Raw genomic sequence first — 15,422 nt, 5'->3', positions numbered from 1 at the left:
CAGTGCAGGGACAGGGCTGGGAACTCTGTTTATTGCGGGATCTCTGTTTATTGAGGCAGGGGTCTGCACCAAGGCACGGTGGCACTGGGGGTGTGCAAGGACCCCCAAAGAAGCAACAGCACGGTGGTGTGGCAGCAGCGGGGCCCTCAGGCCTTGCCAGGGTCCTCCTTGAGCGTCACTGTCCGGTTGAACACCAGCTGGGGAGAAACGCAGGGTCTGCTCAGAGCCCCACGGCGGGCAGGGGGTGCTTGCACAGGGGTGTGCAGGCTGCCCCACCGCCCCCACCCCACAGGGCTCACCTTCCCCTCCTCACTGTCGGGATCCACGGAGAAGTAGCCCAGGCGCTCAAACTGGAACTTGTCAAAGGGTCGAGCGGAGTGGACAGAGCTGTCCACCAGGGCATTGTGCACCACACGCAGGGAGTCCTGGCAGGGGGCACAGCTCAGCCAGCATCCCTACCTTCTGTCCTCTCCACAGCCCAGCTCCCCCCAGCTCCTCTTCCCCTTCAGACACAGTAAGGCCTTGCCCCAAGAGGGGGAGGGTGTACATGGAAGTGGGTGCCTCAAGACTGGGAGCAGGAGGTCCCCACTTCTCCCCAGGCCCATCAACTCAGCTGCTACCACTACTCACAGGGTTGAGGTCACTCAGAAAGCCACCGGGTACCTCCGATGGGTCCTCAGGATTTTTGTGCAAAAACCTGCCACGAGATAAGAGTCTTATCCCAAAGCTGCCAAATGAGGGGACATGGTGCCACCCATGGGACCCCAGAGCATCATCTTGCCCACCAAAGGTGTGGGCAGACCCCAGCAGGGCCTGCTGCTGTGCAGCTGTGCTGTTGTGCTGTGCTGGCCTCGGCTGGCAGCCAGGTACTCACAGGCGCTCGTAGAGCCGCACCTCACAGGCCAGCGGCACCGACACCCAGTGGATGAAAGCCTTGGGCTTTTCTGCCACATCCGACTTGGTGCAGGTCACCTCCAGCTCAATGACACGCCCACTGACGTCCTGAGGGAGAGGAGAGGAGCTAAGCTGTCAGGCTTATCCCCTATGGCAGGCCCAGGGCTGAACCCCCAGCCCCACAGCTCGGGGCACCTCGTTCCCCAGTGCGAGGCACAGGGCAGGCAGAGAGCAGCCACACAGCAGCTGAGCCCTTGCTGTGTGCAGAGCAGCCAGCATGACACGACCATGGCTGTTCTTCTCTGCTGGGGCACGGCCATGTCCTGACATTCCACAGGTCACCAGTGCCCACAGCCACGCACCTTGATGACATTCTGGACGGTGATGACGTAGCCAGTGTGGCGCAGCCCCACCGGCTGCCCGCGGGCCAGGCGCTTGTAGCCCTTGTCTGCCTCCTGTAAGAGAGTTCACGGCTGCATCAGGGGTCCCAGCATGGCCAGCAGGCCCCCGCTCTGTTGTGTCTCTCTGCCACCCCAGGGATCAGTGATCCCATGTTGCTGTGGGACGTTCTCACAGACAGGCCAGGTTGAGAACCATTGGTTGGACAAGTCCTGGCCAGGCTGAGGGCAGCATTTGTCCATCACAGCTGCTGGCCCATTTGAGAGTCACAGTCAGGAGCTCAACACCTGCCTGTGACCTCTGTGTGCAGCACCAACACCACTTCCAGGGCTGCCAGGCTCCTGCTGCACAAGCTATAGCTCCAGGAGTGAGGGTAGTATAGTACAGTATAGTCCAGTGGGCCTGGCTCACCTCCCTGAAGTCTGTCTCCTCAATGTAGACGGTCTGGTGGAAGGGCACTTTGTGAAAACCACGGCTCTCATCGGCTGGAAAGTTGGGCACAAGGACCTCCAGTGCCTGGGGAGAAAGAGGGCTTGAATGCTGATCTCAAGGAACCCCACTCCCACAACAGCCTACGACAGTCTCACCTTTGGAGCAGGGAAGTTGGTGATGGTGACCTTGAGGGGCTCCAGGACAGCCATGGCACGGGGGGCCTGCTCATTCAGCACCTCCCGGGCACAAGCCTCCAGCAGATGCGGCTCCATTGTTGCCTGGGCCACTGTCACACCAACCTGAGGAACAGCGTGCTGTGACCGTGCTGGCCAGGGGATGCAGCCATCTGCCCTGTCCCACCCTTCCCAAAGCCTACCCGTGCACAGAAGTTGTTGATGGCCTCGGGGGGGAAGCCTCGCCGGCGCAGGGCTGTCAGCGTGAAGAGACGCGGGTCATCCCAGTCCCTGCGGAAACACCGCTGTGACACCAGGCATGCTCTGGCTGAGCCCCATCACGGCAGCTGGCCCTGCTCCTACCTCACAGCACCCGTCTCAACCAGCCGGATGATCTTTCTCTTGGAGACGACGGTGTAGAGCAGGTTCAGGCGCCCATATTCCCACTGCACAGGGCAGTAAACATCCAGAGCGTTGCACAGCCAGAAGTAGGAGGAGCGCCTGCAAGGGAGGTACAGGCACAGCCCAGCTCAGCTGCATGGACACGCTGTCCCCCAGCCTCTGGCAGCCACCAGAAGCTGCTCCCAGGATAGCTCAGCCCTGGGCCATGGCATGCATGGTGCTCACCTGGCCTGGAACTCCTTGGTGCAGAGGGAGTGTGTGATGTGCTCGATGGAGTCGCAGAGGCAGTGTGTGTAGTCATACGTGGGGTAGATGCACCTGCAAGGCAGATGCAGTCAGCTCAGGGCAGAGCGTGGTGCTGCTCCACTCCTGATACGTCCTCACTACCAGGAAATCCAGACCCACCCCCACCACATGTGCCAGGACACGGCAGGCCCTCCCTACCACTTGTCCCCAGTGCGGTGGTGTGGAGTGAACTTGACACGGTAGGCAACGGGATCCATCTTCCCATCCTCCATCACCAGCTTCATCCTCAGCGTGGCTTCCCCCTCCCCAAACTTGCCCTTTCTCATGTCCTGTGGAGACAGGGGGAGCTGTGAGCTGAGCCACAGATCCAGAGCCCACAGGCACGCAGCACCTGCCCCAGCCAGGAGTACCTCAAAGAGCAGGAGTGACTCCTCCACAGGCCGGTCCCGCCACGGCGAGGGCGGTGGGTTGTGGCCCTTGATCTCCTCAACCTTCTGATGGCAGACATATGCCTGACCCCTACGGAGAGGAAATGCCATCACCAGATTTGAGTGACCCATCCCCTGGGCAAGGGGGAGCCCTGATCACAGTGCAGGATATCAGCACCAGCCTGGCACATTCCTACTGCCCCACGTGCTCACCTGCGGATGAGCTCCAGGGCCCAGGAGTAGAGCTGGTCAAAGTAATCCGAGGCATGTGTCACTGCATAAGGCTGGTAACCTGTGGGGATGGGTGAGATAGAACAGGCTGGAGGAACCCCAAAGGTCCAGCTGCAAGACCTGAATGCAGGGGTGTCCCTGGCACCTGGCTTGGTCCTGCCCTCCCCATGCCCAGCCATACCCAGCCACTCCACCATGTCCCGGATGGCTGTGAAGTATTTCTCCTCCTCCTTCTCGGGGTTGGTGTCGTCGTAGCGCAAGAAACACACGCCACCATTGGCCTGGGGATGAAGAGATAGCGAGCTGCTCTCTGAGGGACCAGCAGCCAAGCAGCAGGGAAAGGCAGGGGCCAGGGTGGCTTGGTGCTTTTTACCTTGGCATAGCCAAAGTTGAAGTTGATGGCCTTGGCATGGCCAATGTGCAGGATCCCGTTAGGCTCAGGAGGGAAGCGTGTCCGTACCTGCAGAGGCAAAGGGAACACCTCTCTCCTTCAGCAGGAGGTTTTTACCCTCCCTGACAGCAGTGACACTGACATGAGCCCCTGGCAATCCCGCAGAGCACCCTGTGCTGTGTGGGTGCTGCCTCTGCTGTGCCCCCTGTGATCTGCGTGTTCCCCACCCACTCCAGCTGTGTCACTCTCACACGGAAGCTCTGGGCTGTGGGATATGGCCTCACCTGCCCACCCGTGATTGCCAGGTGCTGCTTCAGCAGGGCCATCGTGTTGGGTGTCACCACGTAGCCCTCAGTCTTGTAGTTCTCTCCTGCAGGCAGAGGGTGCTCAGGGCTGCAGCACTGCCCTACCTATGCCAAGCCCAGCAGCCGGGGGGAAGGACACAGGACCCATCCAGTCCTCTGCAGCACAGAGAGCTGGCACCAGGCACAGAGCCAGTGGAGTGGCCCCACGTATGGCAGTGGCACCTCGCACTCACCTGGCTTGTGGAACTTCAGGGCTTCTCCTCTCAGCTGCTCCAGCAGTGACTGTGTCTCTGTGCCCATGTCACCTGCAGGGAGAGAGGGCTGAGCTCCCAGCTCGGAAGCAGGTCTAGCAGGAACTAAAGGGCTGAGGAAGAGGATGGTCTCTTACCGTTCTCCACCACAGCCACCTTCTGTTTCTCTGCTGGGGCCAGACGGGCCTTTGCCACCTGCAGAGGCCAGCACAGCACACTGAGTGCCCAGCTGCAGCACATACCTTCCCCTCCTGGCCCAGCCTGCTGGCCCCAGCACTCCCTCTAGACCTGTACCCATGGCAGCAGCTCAGCCCAGAGCAGCTATTTGGGATCCTGCTGGGACACTTTGCAAGAAAATATCATCCAAGTCTGCAGCCTCCCCTTCTCCTTACCTTTGGTTTCTTTTCCAGATCAGCTTCTGTCTTTGGCCCAAGCAAATGCAGCACCTGGAGAAGAGTGACACAGCCAGGAGTCAAAAAGGCTCCTGGACTAGGTGTGTCCTAGTGTCCTGTCCAGCCCTCACCCCCTTGCCCTGCCTGCACCTAGGTGAGGCAGGCTGTCCCCAGTGCTGGGCCCTCTAGGGGACTGGCTGACACAGCTGTCACAGCACACCCAGGGGACCACAGCAGCACCTGACACAGGAACCTCACACCCACCTGAAGGTCCACCTCGTTCTTGATGGTCTTCCCGTCTGCCCACCGCAGCTGGCTCCGTGCCTCCCCTGCAGACAGGGCACCCGTGGGCAAGGGGCAGAGCCCGAGCCCGGGGGAGCTGCAGTGCCACACCCTTTGCCCCAGGGCTGTCCCTGCTGCTGGGCACTGTGGCCCTGCCTGTGTGGGGGATCTGGCAGGATGACATCTCCCCGTGGCAAAGGGCTGGCTCTCAGGATTCAGGGGAGCACCGTGGCACTGGCAGTCAGGCACAGGGACGTGACAGCCACCAGCAGCAGGCAGGGGCTGCCCCGCTGTCACCACTCACCCATCAGCAGCCCCATGTTGAAGTGGTAGCGCTCTGCCAGCAGCTCTGCTCGGTGCTTGCTGATCACAGCCTCCACCTGGGACAGCACAGGGACACTGGCGTGAGCGAGGCAGGCAGGAGCCCAGCAGGAGCCAGTCCAGTGTCCCTGTGCTGCCTCCACAGGGCCACAGCCCCACTCACCGCCTCCTCAATCTGCTCGGGGGTGACGCTGACCCCCACACCACAAGCGCGCTCAAAGTCTGCCACGTCCAGGGGCTCCAAGGGGTGGCTCCTCACGTACTCCAGGGCAGCTGGGGACAGAGCAGGGATGAAGAGCGGGGCCCCCGGGGCCAGGGCCGAGGCCGGGCGGGGGCCGGGGCCACACGGTACCGCTGAGCTGCAGGTCGGTCAGGATCTCCCTGCGAGCGATGTAGCCGACGAGGAAGCCGAGGTGTTTCGGGTCCTTGAGGCGGGCGGCCGTGTTGTACAGAAGCGTCCCGGTGGCCTTGTCCAGCGCCGGGCCCAGCGCGCTCCGAGCCTGCCACGGCCCCGGGGAGCGTCAGGCAGGAGCGGGGCCCGAGCCCCGGCGCACCGGCGGCACCGGGGCCGAGCGGGACAGGGCAGGGCCGGGGGCCGGGGCCGGGGCCGGGGCCGAGCGGGACAGGGCAGGGCCGGGGCCGGGGCCGCCCGGCGGGGCGGGAGGAGGCGAAGCCGGGGGTCCCGGGAAGGCTGGGACCACGGTGCCAGTGTACGCGGGTGACACCGGAGATCGGGTTACTGGGCCCCGGGGGTGACACCGATACCGGGGTAGCGAGTTCCCAGGGTGGCCGCGACATCAGGGCGATGGGGTACTGCAGATCGAGGAGCGGGGACCCGGGTGCGGGCCCGCGGCGGACGCACCTGCAGCACAGCCTGGCGCAGCAGCGCGCTGAGCGCCCCGTTGCGCAGCGTCTCCCGCGCCTTGGCCTCGCTCAGGCCGATGCCCGTGAACAGCCCCAGCGCCTCCTCCGCCTCCTCCGCCGCCATCACTGCCGCCGCCGCCGCCATGCTGCCGCTTCCGCCCGGGGGCGGCTCCGTGCCCAGCCAACCGGCAGTGAGAGCGCTGCGTCCCGGCCAATGGGAGGAGGGGACCGGCGCGGGCCGGGCCAATGGGCGCGCGGGAGGCGGGCTCAGCGCGCGGGCGGTTGCATCATTTAAAGAGCCCGGCGGCGGCGGCGACCACGTGGGGGGCGGGCCCGGGGCAGTGACAGTGACAGTGACAGTGCCCGCCCCACCGTGCCCGCCCCACCGTGCCCGCCCCGGCTCCCGCGGCTTCGTGCTCCGCGGCTGATGCCCGCACCTCCGCCGCGCCCTGTGCCTCCCGACGGCCCCGGGCCCCGCGACGAGCCCGTGGGGATGCAGGTGCACAAGGTCCTGGGGTGGAGAGCGCGTCGCGGTGGCGGCTTCAGCGCGGTGTGTGCGGGGCCAGGCCGGCTCGGCGTCCCCAGGTCCCCCGGATCGTGCGTGGTCGCTTGGCCCTGCCAACGCAGTGTCCGCCCTCTTCCCTCCTCCCCTGTCCCCCTCGCTGCCCTAGCACAGCCCTCATCCCAGCGTTCCCAGGCTCCCATAGACCGGTGGAACTTTGGCTGCCTCAGCCCGGTGTCCTCCTGCCCCCGCCCCGTCTGATGTCTTGTCCAGTCTGGTGTCCCCAGGCTGGTGTCCCTTTGCCCTGACAGCTTCCCCAGCCAGGTATTCTCTGGCTCTTCCCGCCCGGTGCCCCCCAGCCCGGTGTCCTCCACAACCCCACATGTTCTGCCTCAGCCCGGGAGTCCCTGCCCCAACCCGATATTCCCACCCCCAGCTTGGTGTCTCTGAGCTCAGTGCCCCCCTAGCCCAGTGTCCCATCCATCCTACTCCCACCTCAGCCGGAGCAGCAGCGGACTCGAGTGGTTGTGGAAGGGGGTTTATTGGAAATACTGGGTGCGAGGAGGCACCAGCAGGTCCTGCCAGCCAGAGCCACCGGACACAACCAGACAAGGCAAGTCCTGGCTCCTCCATGGGTGGGTGCTGGAGTCAACGCTGCTGTCACAGTGAGTGCCACACCACGGAGGGGACAGCCACTGCTTAGCACCGGCACAGAGCTACAGTTCCACCTTGGTGCCAGGCGCTGTGTCTGTCCCCTTGGCGGCTGCCTGCTCCCTGCCCGTAGCTGGCAGCGGCTTTAAGCTGTAGCGGGCACTGACATTGGTCCCTGAGACGCTGCGGTACTCGCCCATCTCCGTACGCACGCTCTCGTTCTGGGTGATGGTGAGCAGCACGGGCACGGAGAGCGTCACCTCCTTGCGGAGCACCTGGATGCTGAGCGCTGTGCGCGGGGGGATCTTGGCCGGCAGCTGCACCTCCACGCGCTGCCGGCGAGTGCTGCTCTCGCTGCGCCCCTTCTGCACCGTGAACATGTTGGAGGCTTCCACGGTCAGCGTGAAGGAGAGCCCGGCTTTGAGGCTGGTGGCGTTGCTGAAGTGGAAGCTCTGCCACAGCGTGGTGCCGTACTCGCGGCTGCTGCTGGCCGCCAGCGCCTGCTCCGACTCTGTCTCGTTCACCCCCTCAATCTCATCCACCAGCACCTCCCGCTCCTCCTCCACCCGCTTCTGCTCCCAGAGGAGACGCGCGGAGACCAGGGGCCGCCCGGGCCGCAGCGGGCGCAGGTGGGACAGCCGGGACTGGAAGTTCAGCTCCAGTTTGTAGTCAGCGAGGTGCTCGCCGGGCCACGCCAGGCAGTGCCAGCCGCCGCGGCCGGGATGCTGGTAGAGCAGCCAGACGCCTCGCTGCACCCTGTGGGAGGCCACCCGGTCATTGAAGTACCCATACGCCAAGTTGGTCTCCTCTGTCACCACCTTGCAGGCGCCCTGGAAGTTGGGGTGCTCGTAGAGGGTGATCTGGGGGTCCCCCAGGTCGTGGTGCACGAGGCGCAGTGCCGAGAAGCTGTTGGGCCGATCCACAGAGGGGTACTCGCCCTCCTCGAAGGCATAAGGCTCCCCCTCGTATTTGGGGTCCGTGTAGGCAATCCAGGGCTGCCCCTCCACCTTCAGGGAGGCGATGCAGTTCCCAAAATCCAGCTCGTGCAGGTCAGGCACATCGCAGGTGAACTCCCGGCTCAGCCCCTCAAAGTTGGCACGCTCGTACACTGTGATCCGGTTCATGGTGCTGGGGGTGCCCCTGCGGGCACAGCGTGGGACACGTCCCCTCCTCTGGGGTCACGGGCTGCTGCTGGAGACCCGCGAGGAGAGCCCAGCAAGCAAAGGCAAACCTCAGCACCCCTTCACTTCTTCTCCTCTGCCTGTCCTTTGCCCACTGGCGCCTGGGCCCTGTGCTCTCACCGTCTGTGCTGGCAGCACCCTGCAGCCGTGCCTTTTAGGAAGGGCTGGCGGGACCAGGGCGTGCTGCGGCACGAAGCGAAGGCGATGGCAACGCTCGCCCCCGCAGCCTGCGCCCAGCCCTTGTCCCCACTTTGTGCCGGGCAGCCAGCCAGGCCCCGCACGGCCGTGGACACGCCGGGATGCCAGCCGGGCCGAGACCAGCCCTGCCGGAAAGTCCTGCCGTGCCCCAGGCACGTGAGGCTCCGTGCCGAAGAGTCACCGCCAATTATCAGTGATGCTTCCGCCCTGCCCGCGCTAATTACAGCGTGCATCGCCGGTGGGGCAGGAACTGCTGGCTCACCCCTCTAGGGGAGAGGGCATCGTGGTGGGGCAAGCTGGCACCCCAAAACAAGAGCCTCTGGAACCCTGGTGATCCCAGCACTGGATATGGACAGCTGGCCTGGTGGCACTGCTCCAGCCCTGCCCCTGAGCATGGCTGGGGCAGATGGGAACACTTCTTGCCCCTTGTCGCTTCATGGGGTGGCCAAGGCACTGCTGGGGTGGGATGCTGGGCACAGCAGGACACTGACATCAAACTGAGGCATTGGAAGGCAGCCACTCCAAGCACAGCATGCTGGTGGTTTCCTCCGGGCTCCATGCAGGTTCCCATGGCATGAACTGGAGCTGGCCTCCCCAGGAGGCACAGGGCACGTGCACTCCCTAGCTGGCACCCCACTGAAACAGGGCTCAGGCAGCTCACAGGTTCTGGGGCAAGGTTAAGCCTTTGACTCCTGGCTACACGCCCAGAGGCTGCCTCCTCCGCTTGTCCACACAGCCCTCACCAGCCCAGGGCTGCTCCCAAGGCACAGTGCCTGGAGTGGGGAGCCACAAGGCTAATACGAAAAGCTCCCAGCGGGGTACAGCTGGATCCTGTACAGCCCACCCCTTGGGGACAGTCAAAACCCTCAAAGCCTCTGGGCTAAAATCTGCCTCTTGGAGCTGATAAGCAAGGCCAGCCCTTGGCTGCATGGGGTCCCCCAGTCCCACCGGGGTTTGGTACAGCCTGCAGGGCACCCACATCCTGTGGTGGAGAAGGATGGAGACCCCATTGCTCCAACAGCCAGTCACCCGAGAGAGGAATCCAGGTGTCCCTGAATTCTTGAACCCTATTCCCTTCACACCTCTGTCCCCCAAAGGCCAGTGCCACCCCACACCTCGTCCCTCAGTTGTCCGCTGCAGGTGCCCCACTTCCCCTGCCTGCAGTGCCAGGACTGCCAGGGTCTCCCAGTTTATTGCCAGATGTCGGGGCGGTTGGGGTTACACCAGACAAACGCTACGGGAAGCAGTTAGTGAGTGGGGGGCCGTGGGGGCCGCGGGCAGGGGCCAGGGAAGGGCTGTCCCACTCGTCCCCCAGCCGGCGGCCGCCTGCCATTCCCCCGGGCTGCCACGCTCCCCCGCGCCGGGGACCCCTCCTGTGCCCCGTGGCTGCCCTGGCTCCGTGGCCCCCAGCACCCCCAGCTCGCTGTGTTCTCCCCCTGCAGCGAGGCCGGCGGCCAGGGCGGCGCGGGGGGCACGGGGCAGCGTGGGTGGGAGCGGTGCTGGCATTATTGCTATGGCGGGCGGGAGCAGCGCGACCCTCCCCACGCTCAGATCACAGTCTCGAAGAGCGTCGCCTTCTCCTTGGGGGGCTCTGGGGCCAGCAGCTTGGCTTCTGCCTCTGGCGTCAGGTACTCCAGGTGGTGTTGGCCCCAGATTGGAGTGGTCAGGAGCTGCCAGCGCTGTGGGGACATGGCGTCAGCACCCAGGGACAACAGCACTGGGACTGCCTGGACCCAGCCTGGTGAATTCCCCGCAATGCACAGGGACAGGAAAGGGATGGGATTTGGATGGGGGTGGAGGTGAGACTGGGACAGGAAAAGGATTGAAACGGGATTGAGAAAGGGACAGAGATTGCATGGGGACAGGGATGGGACTGAGACACTGACAAGATTAAGACAGTGATGTCAGCAAGAATGAGGTTTGGGTGAGGCTGGGAGTGAGACAGCAGTGAGGATAGGAATCTGATAGGTGTGAGACCAATGAAGACAGGAACAGGACTTGGATCGGGGTGAGCCTAGGACGGGAAAAAGACTAAACGAGATTGAGACAAGAATTGCAAGGAGGATGGGAAAAAGACTAAACGAGATTGAGACAAGAATTGCAAGGAGACAGTGATGGGGATGTGCACAGGATCTGGCTGCGATAGGGACAGGACTGAGACGCTGACGTAAGCATCAGTGGGAATCAGGTAAGATTGGGAATGAGACAGCGATGGAGACAGGGATGGGATTTGGGTGGGAGTGAGACAGTGGGGACAAGCACATTATTTGGATGGGAACGAGACAGTGATGGAAACAGGGATTGGACCTGGCTGTGGATAGGACTGTGATGGTAATCTGGATAGTGGTGGGATTTGAATGGGAATCAGACAGTGGTAAAGACAGGATGGGATCTGGTGGTGGATGCGACTGAGACAGCAATGTGGATGGTGGAATTTGAATGGGGCCGGGACTGGGCCAGGACTAAGAAGGGGACAACCATGGCTGAGAATGGGGTGGGGACAGAGGCAGGAGTGATCCCGCTGCACTGCCCTCACCTCGCGCAAGGAGCCTTTGCAGCGCAGGAGCTTGTAGATAACAGTGCAGGGGATGCAGAGCATGGAGGAGAGTGCCAGGACCCAGCCGATGGCTTCCCCCCACCACGGGTACACGTATGTCTTATTGTATGTCAGCGGCTTGTAGTTCACCACGTGGAACACAAAGATGCCCTGGGTGGAGAGAGGCAGGTGAGGTCCCGCGGGGCAGGCAGCTGGCGGTCCCCACCCCCGACGGTGTCACGCCCCGAGCCTCACGACAGCGACACGCGTGTCCCCGCAGCGGCCGCCGGGGGGCGCGCCGTGCCCGCGGCACAGCCCGGGGCGGTGGCACACGCGTGTCCCCACGCGCGGGGCCTCGCTCACCACGCAGACCAGCGGTGTCACCACAGCCCAGCACCACTTCATGACGGGCAGGGGCCGGTAGCCGATCATACGGGCCACATCGTCCATGAAGCGGTCGGCACCTGTGGGGAGGAGGGCGTCAGCTGGGACACTTGTGTCCCACCTTGTGTCCCCCTCCCCGTGTCCCCCTGGCCTCACCATAGACCCAGGCAATGACCACGCACTCCCAGAAAGCCTGCCACAGCAACGTGATCCCGCTGGCCGAGTAGTTGTCAAAGAGCTGGAATACGTACATGCCGCCCTGCCGGGAAGGCGCCCGTGTCACCAGCATTGTGCTGGCTGTCCCGCTCGCCACCACACTGGCAAGTCACAGCCTTGCCAACACCGGTACCCCGCCTGGCAGGGACACCTGCATGCCATGGGCACCCTGCTCCCACAGCACCCCTACGCCACAGGCAGCTCCACTGACACGAGGGCAGCAGCCCCAGTGTGAGCTCCCACCCCACAGTGGGATCTCAGGGGAGGAGATGCCTCAGGAACAGGCACAGGTGGCCGGTGTGGGGCTGGCTGGCAGTGTCCCTGCTGTGTCCCCCACCTGTGTGACCATGGAGAGGTCAATGAGGCAGCAGATGATGCAGCAGAGCGCAGCGGTGAGCTCACGGCGTAGCGAGCCAGCCCCCGGCTGGGGGAACAGGTCCAGGATGCCCGTGATGAAACCCTCCACACCGACAAACTGTGGCACAAAGCAGGGCTCAGTGGGGACGTGCCAGCCATCCTCTCCCTGTTCCCCATCTCCCTGGTTGCCACAGCACCTGGCTGTCCAGCCCCAGCACGAGAAGCATGACGAAAAAGAGCGTGGCCCACAGTGGGGACAAGGGCATCAGCGTCACAGCTTTGGGGTAGGCGATGAAAGCCAGCCCCGGACCTGCAGGAGAGTGGGGTCAGAGATGCCACTCGAGGAGTGACACAGAAGACACAGTTGGCACCCACCATCCATCACTTACCAGACTCGGCCACCATGGAGATGTCCACGCCTTGCTCAGAGGCCATGAAGCCGAGCACGGAGAAGACAACAAAGCCGGCAAAGAAGCTGGTGCAGCTGTTGATCACAGCCAGGATGTAGGCGTCCCTGTGGGCACAGCATCTGAGGACGTGCTGGGGGGCACTGGGGGACACACCAGGGCGTCACTGGGACACAGCAGGGGGCCTGCCTGCAGCTGGCACAGCCCTACCTGTAGCAGTTGTTGTGGAAGCGGTTGTAGCTGCCCAGTGCGGTCAGGGCGCCCAGCCCGATGGCGTAGGAGAAGAACACCTGGGTGCCAGCATCGATCCAGACCTGGGGTGTGAGGGAGGATGTCCCGGGGTGATGGGGGTGCCAGGGCATTGTCTAGCACCCAGCTCCCTGCTGCTCTCCCTGCTGCCCTCACCTGCGCCTCAACCAGCTTGGACCAGTCGGGTTTCAGGTAGTAGATGATGCCACCCAGCGCGCCGGGCAGTGTTACTCCGTGGACCAGCAGGAGGATGAGGACCACATAGGGGAAGAGCGCCGTGAAGTAGACAATCTGAAGAGCAGTGGGTGGCCATGAGACCCCCCCCAGGCCAGGGCTCTCTGTCACGTGCCACAGGTGTCCCAGCAGGACCAGAGCTTGGGAATGTCCCCAGCAGCTGGAAGCACCTCCCGGACAGATGTGAGACACGGGCCTCCCACCCCTGTGGGCTGTGGCACAGGAGGGCAGGAGCCAGCAGTGCCATGTGTTGCAGTCTTCTCTCATGCCAGTGGCCCTGATGCATGCTCCCCTGCCAGCATTACCTTCCCAGTCGACTTGACACCCTTCCAGATGCAGAAGTAGACAACGATCCAGGTGGTAAGCAAGCAGAGGATCATCTGCCAGTTCATCTCTCCCGGCTCGCTGAGTCCCCCAGAGAGACGCAGCACCTTGTTCCTGCAGAGTGGGGGCTGTGCTGAGCGCCAGCATGACACCCCCAGCCCCAGAGAACACCCACTGGTCCCCACACTCACTCCCAAAACTCAATGACGGGTGAGCGCTTGTTGGTCATGTTGGTGCAGCTGAAGTTGGAGTTCCAAGTGCTGGCAGTGACATCAGTGCTGACATTTTGGCACAGGTCCAGGTTGAAGAGCTCCGTGCACTGCTCCGTGTTCCAGGAATGGCCACAGGTGGCCCAGGGCAGGGTGTCCGTCAGTGAATGCACCAGGTAAAAGAGCCCCCACACCAAGATCATGATGTAGTAGGAGTTGCAGAAGAAGACGATCACCATAGAGGCCAGGCCTAAACCTGTGGCACGGGGGGATCAGAGCCCGCAGGCACCTGTGGGCATCTGGCAGCCAGCACCGAGTGGGATACGGGGTGTTGTAGGGATGGGGGAGGACAGAGGAGAACTGACAGGGACAGGACAGGGGAAAGCTGGCAGCCCTGGACAGGACAGAGGAGGGCTGGTGGGAATGGGACAGGGAAGCTGGCAGCCCCAGGCAGGACAGGACAGGGTGGGGACAGCTGGCAGCATGGCACAGGACCAGGGGGGAGCCGGCAAGATACCTCTGGAGGTGGGGATCCAGCAGTTGCCCGGGATCCAGCAGCATGCAGGCAGGGAGCCACAGGGGCAGGCAAGGCAGGCAGGGCAGCAGGGGGTGCCATGGGGCACAGGTGCAGGCAGCTGCCATCCCTGGCCGCGGCAAAGGGCAGCAGTGGGACGCGGGCAAGGTGCAGGGGAGCAGGCAGGGCGTGGGCAGGGTGCTGCCAGCCCCAGCAGGCTGCGTGCAGCCGAGGCACAGTCAGGGTGCCGGGGGCCCTGGCCAGGGTGCAGGGGCCGCGGAAAGGGTGCAGGCAGGGCGCGGGCAGGGCGCGGCGTTACCCTTGAAGAGGGGGGCGATGTTCCAGGCGGCGATGCCCCCCTGCTTCATGAACTGTCCCAGAGCCACCTCCAAGAAGAAGATGGGGATGCCGCCCACGAAGACGATGAGCAGGTAGGGGATGAGGAAAACGCCTGGGGCCGGGGGCAGGGGGCCGGCTCAGCCGCCGCCGTCCCCCCGGCCCCCCCTTTCGCTCCCCCCCTTCCCCGCGCCGCCCGCCCGGACGCAGCGAATGGCAAAGGCGCCTCCGCGCCCTCCCCTCGCCGCGATGTAGGTCAGCACGGGCAGGTAGTGGGGGGCTCCCGCGACCCCCCGCCCCGTGAGCGACTCCGGAACGCCGCGGGGTGGCCCACGAGCCCCTGGAAGGCGCGGGGCGAGCTGACCCAGCGTGGGGTGACCCCCAGGCACGCACTCCGGGGCGGGAAGGGGGTGCTCCCCGCGCCGTGGGGCGAGCACGAGGCTCACCTCCGCCGTTCTTGTAGCACAGGTAGGGGAAGCGCCAGACGTTGCCCAGCCCCACGGCGAAGCCCACGCAGGACATGATGAAATCCATCTGCCGGGTCCATGTCTCCCGTTGGGGGGGGGCTTCTTTGGGGGGACCAGGGGGTCGCACCAGTGGTGCCGTCACCGTTCGCTCCTCGCCCGCCGTGGGGGGCTCGGTGCCCTCCGCCCCGCCGGGGCCTGCTGCCGACACGGGGGGAGTGGGGATGCCCACGCCGCCGTCACGCGCGCCCGTGGGGGCGCGGGGGGGGGAAGCGCCTCCCCCTCCCCGCGCGCCCCTCTCCGCGCGTAGGGGCGTGACGTCAGATGTCAGGCCGGCGCGTGACGTCACAATGCAGAGCGGTGACTCACCCCGCGGCGGCGGGAGGGGGCGCGCCGCGGTCGCGCGTGGCCGTGGGCCCCCCTCGCCCCCTCCCCAGGCTCATCCCTCCCCGGCGCTCCCCGCTTACCGGAGCCCGCGGGGGCAGCGGCGGCCGCGGTTGTGGCGGCGCCGCGGCACCGGGCGGCGGCGGAGGCAGCGACCGGCCGCACCGCCCCCCGAGCCCCATTGGCCGCGCCACCCGCCCGCGGCTTGACGGGACTTGCAGTTCCGACGCACTGGCACCGGCCCCGGGGCGAGGCGGGGGGCACG

General features: G+C 64.7%; 3 protein-coding genes across 4 annotated transcripts; all 3 read right to left on the bottom strand.

The window, feature by feature from the left end:
• Positions 1 to 41: 41 nt before the first annotated feature.
• QARS1 (glutaminyl-tRNA synthetase 1) lies at positions 42 to 6,186 on the bottom strand. The gene is made up of 24 exons (XM_039734280.1): positions 6,010 to 6,186; positions 5,500 to 5,647; positions 5,311 to 5,420; positions 5,131 to 5,206; positions 4,809 to 4,873; positions 4,545 to 4,598; positions 4,290 to 4,347; positions 4,135 to 4,206; positions 3,881 to 3,966; positions 3,579 to 3,665; positions 3,387 to 3,486; positions 3,188 to 3,266; positions 2,957 to 3,065; positions 2,745 to 2,875; positions 2,526 to 2,618; positions 2,262 to 2,399; positions 2,102 to 2,189; positions 1,881 to 2,024; positions 1,705 to 1,809; positions 1,257 to 1,349; positions 875 to 1,002; positions 631 to 697; positions 300 to 425; positions 42 to 197 (listed from the first exon to the last, which is right to left on the bottom strand). The coding sequence occupies exons 1-24, from the start codon at positions 6,154 to 6,156 to the stop codon at positions 147 to 149; spliced, it is 2,355 nt and encodes a 784-aa protein (XP_039590214.1). The 5' UTR covers positions 6,157 to 6,186; the 3' UTR covers positions 42 to 146.
• An 849-nt stretch (positions 6,187 to 7,035) lies between these two features.
• Positions 7,036 to 9,537, bottom strand: LOC120514124 (epidermal differentiation-specific protein-like). The gene has a single exon (XM_039734283.1). The coding sequence runs from the start codon at positions 8,286 to 8,288 to the stop codon at positions 7,230 to 7,232; it is 1,059 nt and encodes a 352-aa protein (XP_039590217.1). The 5' UTR covers positions 8,289 to 9,537; the 3' UTR covers positions 7,036 to 7,229.
• A 179-nt stretch (positions 9,538 to 9,716) lies between these two features.
• SLC6A8 (solute carrier family 6 member 8) lies at positions 9,717 to 15,289 on the bottom strand. Of its 2 annotated transcripts, none has more exons than XM_039734282.1 (14): positions 15,241 to 15,289; positions 14,756 to 14,971; positions 14,293 to 14,424; positions 13,442 to 13,715; positions 13,232 to 13,364; positions 12,849 to 12,983; positions 12,654 to 12,757; positions 12,426 to 12,550; positions 12,234 to 12,346; positions 12,017 to 12,154; positions 11,620 to 11,722; positions 11,443 to 11,543; positions 11,080 to 11,250; positions 9,717 to 10,222 (listed from the first exon to the last, which is right to left on the bottom strand). In XM_039734282.1, the coding sequence occupies exons 2-14, from the start codon at positions 14,841 to 14,843 to the stop codon at positions 10,091 to 10,093; spliced, it is 1,749 nt and encodes a 582-aa protein (XP_039590216.1). In that variant the 5' UTR covers positions 14,844 to 14,971; positions 15,241 to 15,289; the 3' UTR covers positions 9,717 to 10,090. The 2 variants fall into 2 exon arrangements, with proteins under 2 accessions (XP_039590216.1, XP_039590215.1); XM_039734281.1 differs by having other exon boundaries at positions 14,756 to 14,974; positions 15,241 to 15,272.
• Positions 15,290 to 15,422: the final 133 nt, after the last annotated feature.

The sequence above is a fragment of the Passer montanus genome, unplaced genomic scaffold, assembly GCF_014805655.1.
Source record: "Passer montanus isolate IOZ18808 unplaced genomic scaffold, ASM1480565v1 scaffold9, whole genome shotgun sequence".
Lineage (NCBI taxonomy): Eukaryota > Metazoa > Chordata > Aves > Passeriformes > Passeridae > Passer > Passer montanus.
The sequence above is the reverse complement of the archived record's forward strand: the minus strand, read 5'-3'. Positions and strand labels throughout refer to the sequence as shown.